Source organism: Limulus polyphemus, unplaced genomic scaffold (assembly GCF_000517525.1).
Source record: "Limulus polyphemus unplaced genomic scaffold, Limulus_polyphemus-2.1.2 Scaffold185, whole genome shotgun sequence".
Classification (NCBI taxonomy): Eukaryota; Metazoa; Arthropoda; class Merostomata; order Xiphosura; family Limulidae; genus Limulus; species Limulus polyphemus.
The window spans coordinates 453,274-458,775 of NW_013665795.1; the positions used below are offsets into that span (position 1 = coordinate 453,274).

Here is a 5,502-nt window from a genome sequence, read left to right on the forward strand (position 1 = left end):
TCTAAATATAAAGTTAATCCAAACAAACGTTGATATTAAAAATAAATATATAATAACAAATTCGTTACATCAGACTCTGGAATATTACCCACTACATAAATAAGATCAACTGGTCTATAATATCCAGGGCAACTTTTTTCACCACTTTAAAGAAAAGTAAATTTAGCAATTCTTAAATACCTGGGGAAACTTTGTCCAGAATTGTTGCTTTATCTATGGTTAATTTGTCAATCACTTTACTTATTAGTCACATAGTAGTTGTATATGTTTGGTATGCATACTTCATTCTCATTTCTCTTGAAACATAATTTATTTATAATATTTTCAGTGCTGAAAAAATAAAATCTGTGTGTGTATATATCGGAACATGAAGCCCCCAGTGGAATAGCTGTATGTCTGAGGACTTACAACGCTAGAAACCGGATTTCGATAATCGTGGTGGGCAGAGCATAGATGGCTCTTTGTGTAGCTTTGTGCTTAACTAGAAACAAACAAACGGAACATGAAAGTATTTTGTTTCTTTGTTTGCTTAAGGAATACACTTCCTCACTATTGGTTTGGTTTGTTTTGAATGTCTAGCAAAACTACTCGAGGGATATCTGCACGTTGCTGTCCCTAATTTAGTAGTGATAGACTAAAGGAAACGGAGCTAGTCAACATCACTCACCGCCAACTCTTGGGCTATGCTTATAACGCCCCAACGGCCGAAAGGGCGAGAATGTTCAGTATTTGAACCCACGACTAGCAGATTAAGAGTCAAGTGCTCTAACCACCAGGCCATACCAGCCCTTAAAAGTGTTTGAAGGTCGTGGAAAAGAAACATACATATATATATATATATAGATATGTTCAGAAAATTTTATCGATAATTAATATTGCCACGTTTTGTTTAAATGTTTACTTATTATCATCAGTTATATTTTATTGCTTGAATGCACCACACCAGAGGAAATCTGCTTATTATGACGTTAGATGGCAATCAATTTTACCATACTGTTTACGTTGAATCACGTTTTCGTAAATAATGTCAACCGTTATACCTTGATTAAAGTTGTTATCATTTCACACCCACTTTGTGTCAAAAACCACCAAGTGATGTAATATTGTCCCGCCCATCCCTACCTTGTTTCCTTAAATTTTTTTTGGTGCTCCAATTCCTACTTCGTAATTTTTTATTTAAAATTTTTTTATACCTGTTTGAAAGCTAGTACGCAGTTATATACCACTTATGACTTTATTATTGTTTTTTAAAAATATATTTTTATCATTGTATGTTTTGTGGTTGCGCGCACTTGCATATAACATGCGCCAGTAGTTTAGTTCTGCGGGTCGCGAGTGAGTACAGATCTCATGTGCAGGTGTGAGAGCACCCACGGGCGTCGAGAGCCAGCCCAGGCCCCGGGGTCTGTAATATCATATATTTATTCATAATCGTAATAAAATTTCAAACAGCATTCCCAATTTGAAAGAAACATTTCTAAAAACACATTTCCTTTCTAATAATTCTCCATTTATTAACATACAGCATGCTAGCCTAAAATATTTGGGGTCCTCATTTTCCTCGGGGCTCCTGGGGAGCAACCCCGTCTTCCCTATCGTTTACCCACCACTGGGGATAATGGCAATCTATCATTTCTAAATTTAGCACTATACCACTGTTGCAAAAATAGCTTGTTACTTTAATGGAATGACAGATATTTAACTTTTAAAACAATAGTGAACCTTAAATGCTAAAATATCTCATTAGTTGCAACATATATATATATATATATATATAAATTCTATACAATTTTTACTTTCCGAAATGCACTGTCATATGACGAATTATTTAATTTTACTGCCAGTTGTAAAAAGATGCTTCTCCAACTGCTCATTCCAACTAACTTTGCTCTTTATTTTTAGTGGGGTTAGTTAGGTCAGTAAATTTGGGTTCTGGTGACCTTGATTTTTTCTGTTATTACGAGTTGAGTATTTAATAAGGAGGAAGAGCAACCATAGAGTAGCTCACATCCTTCCAATTTTTTCAGTTTCATACAACATTATAAGTTACACTTACAGTACTAGTCAGTGGGGCGAATTGTAAAAATACCGTTTAGTTCATTATGACTTTATATGGGTCATTTGAAACAAGTTTTAAGAAAAAATATCGTATGAATATTGTGGACGTGGCACACGCTCAAACTGAATGCGTAATATTTCTTTTCCGTATCCTTGCTACAAACTATAGGCCTAAGCTCTACAATCTACACTACAGTGACTATCAGTATCAATAAATATTTTAATTTTTTGTTATAGCAAAAACCAAATGGCGCATCATTATCAACTAGTATCGATAATATGGTTAATAAAAACCTAATAGTTGTACTTATATAAGTTATATCGTAAACTGTATATCTAATTTTACAACTAAAGTTAGTAGGCCTAGTAGTAGTACTAGTAGTAAATGGCAGATGACAAATATTACATTTACTTTGAAAAACTTACTAACGTGGTGCCTTCTTTTGTGTGTTCTTGTTTTATCAGAACACCAGTGAATAGTATGTACTTGTAACTTAAAAGTAGTTAAATCAGTGATTTATTAACTTTTAAGCCAGTTCCCCCATTAACAATGAATGACTGACAGTGACAGCAACACGTGCTTTCTACCCAGTCAAAAATGGCAGTATCAACTCAAAAAGGAACAAATCAAAACATGGTTTTAACAGAAAAATGCAAAATTCCAGATACGAACGTTAGAAGATCTCGGGATTTTTTGGTGAAATCATTTGTAGCAGGTGGTAAGTAGGCCAAAAATCACAATTTACTTTTAAGTATATTTGCTGCACTATTATATTTATAGGCTGTAGTAGTACTATACTATATATAGTATATATATATATATAGTTTTACTTTTAGTTTTAGATCACAGATGACATTGAGAAAAGCCACAAAGTGATCTGATAAACCTCCTAAACATCCAGTCCTTATTAAACTTAAATAAAATGTGCTTTAACCAAAAGTAAATCTTGCTTTTATCCAATGCTGTTGCCAGCGTTGGTAACAATATCATTGATTAAAGCTGTTATTTTTTGAGCATATTTCAAAGTTTATTAACTCAATTTTAAAATTAAAAGAAACAATTGCCATTCAGAATAAGCAAGAGACCATGATATGTACCTCATTGTTTAATGATCTGCATTAACTTTAGTGATTTGCAATTTTGCTTTCATTTCTATGCAAGAATTTATACTTACAGCATACTTCTTCTGTTTGCAAATTATGTGCATAACAGTGTAGAATTAATTACAAATAAGATGTTTTAATGTAATACGGTGCAAACTCATAACATGTAGCAGATGCAATAAATAACATAACTAAGTTTGATATTTTGATATTATAAGAAATGATGAATTGGACATTTTATTTTTTAAGATTGTAACCAGTATCACAGTCTTTAATATTAATGCACTTGTGATCTGCTAATAGTAATACTAGAGGGCTTCATATACAAACTTGCACAGACTCATTAAATTGTTGGATGATAGTTTCAATCAACTTCTTAGATTTTGAAGTAGGTACATCATCTAAATATTCTGTAAGCCTCATAATATGTATGTGAATAGTATTATTACTCAGCCAAAAAGTGACACATCTGCATTTTCATCTATCTTCAAACAATCATTCTAATCTAGTACAAGTCACCATCATTAATCATTTTTATTTTACGATAAGAATGTAAGATTTGCTCCGAGGAAACTCTTGAAGTAGCCTGATGATAGTTCAGTATAAAAACTGAAAGTTCTTTAAAAAAAAAAAATGTTGAATATATATGTATATATCCATTTTATTATCTGTTTGTTTTATAACCTGTTTGTTAGACTAAGATAAAGCTTACATGTTTCCATCTGAACTTTACAATTTGAATTTGTAATGTTGCTTCAAGAAAGGAGTTATGTGGGGGGCAAGTCTCTGTGAAGTACGTATAAAATTAAGAGAGATAGATCAGCTTGTTAGTAGGCTGAAAGCTGGAGTGTAAGGTGATCTAATTTTACCTTAAGATTTTGTCATGTACTTATACCCTATGATCTAACTAAACAAAATTTATCAAAGGAAAGCTTAAATGATGTTATGCAAGAATGTATGGCATTCCATCATTTGGTCTAAGAAAATTTATTGCTTAGTAATAGTAAGTTTACCACTGGTGAGACATTTAAATGGAATATGGTGTTGAACTTGTAATAGTTGTAAGAGTGGAAGTTAGTGATTTAATTATAAGTTCATGATACATGAAGGACTGGATTACTTAACCTTTTTCTTGTATAGTAACAGAAATTTACTTTTTGAACTGTGTAAGTTAAAGAATCATTTTATAGCTTATATGTGTAAATCACTTAAGCTACTCATAATAACTTGGTTATAAATTGTTGCTGTTTCTGTGAAATTCAAAATCTTCATGTGGCAAAAATCAGAATAGTTTTATCATGCCATAAAGAATTGGTAGTTCTCAAAAAGTTTTTTTTATTGTTGTAAATTTATGTCAAGTTAAAAAATAAATAATCTGGATTGTGCAACTTTTTTTCCTCTAGCAGACCATTAATATAGGGTTAAGAATTTTGAGTTCGCAAACTGTAGAATCTTTGAATTGTGTATTGCAGTTGCTTATAGGTACATTAATCAACTGTATGTAGTTTGGGTATTGTCCACATTGTGTGCATTGTTTTAAATAAATTATATTGCAATGACAAATAATGTATGTCAAACAATAGTACATACAAATTATTATTACTTTGTCAGAAAATTGAACTTTTATTATTATTCGTTATTGTCAGATTTTATTATAATGCTCCAGACATGCCACTATTTAACATGGAAAACTTATTTTCGTTAAGGTGTAGCAGGTTTGTGTTCAAAGACAGCAGTTGCTCCTTTGGATAGAATTAAGATCCTTCTACAAGCCCACAACAATCATTATAAACATCTAGGTAAGCAAACTGATTTTTTTTAACGTGTTGTAAACTATTAAGACACTATAAATGGAGTCGCATGTTTTCTTGGATATTGACAAAATTATTGAAAAATATATATATAAAGATGGGACTTAATTTTTTCTCTCTTACAAAACAATGTCTTGTAAATTTACAGTACTGCAGGTAGAAGTAATGATTTCAAGAAAATACCAAAGGTGTGGCGATACAGCAGTACATTATGAGTATTGTATCGTGAAGCCGTGATACAATTGTATCGATACATTTTCCAATATGATACAATTTGTCAAGCTTTCAGTAAACATTATAAGCCTTTTGCACAGAAAAAAATCAGAATTTCTAATAAAGTATTTTTCTAAAAATTAATGATTCAATAAAGGTAGATGAGTATTGAGTACTTCATATTGTCTTTATTTCTTTTATCAAAAAATTACATGCAAACTAACATAACAAATTAACAATAACAAAGTAGATAGACAGGTACAAACCTTTTTATTTTGCTTCTCTTGCCAGCTGCCATTTAGTTGATCAAACCTGA

The 5,502-nt window shown here is 31.4% G+C and overlaps 1 protein-coding gene across 2 annotated transcripts in view; it reads left to right on the top strand.

The window, feature by feature from the left end:
- Positions 1–1,322: 1,322 nt before the first annotated feature.
- The window catches only part of LOC106478155 (graves disease carrier protein-like), a 36,459-nt gene continuing 32,279 nt past the window's right edge, over positions 1,323–5,502 (top strand). Inside the window, exons 1-3 of one of the 2 annotated variants that reach the window (XM_022381685.1) lie at positions 1,323–1,403; positions 2,591–2,777; positions 4,869–4,961. In XM_022381685.1, the coding sequence (XP_022237393.1) occupies positions 2,657–2,777; positions 4,869–4,961 (214 nt within the window). In that variant the 5' untranslated portion in view covers positions 1,323–1,403; positions 2,591–2,656. Of the gene's footprint in view, positions 1,404–1,857; positions 2,778–4,868; positions 4,962–5,502 lie in introns of those variants that run through there. The other variant, XM_013938676.2, reaches the window with a different exon arrangement.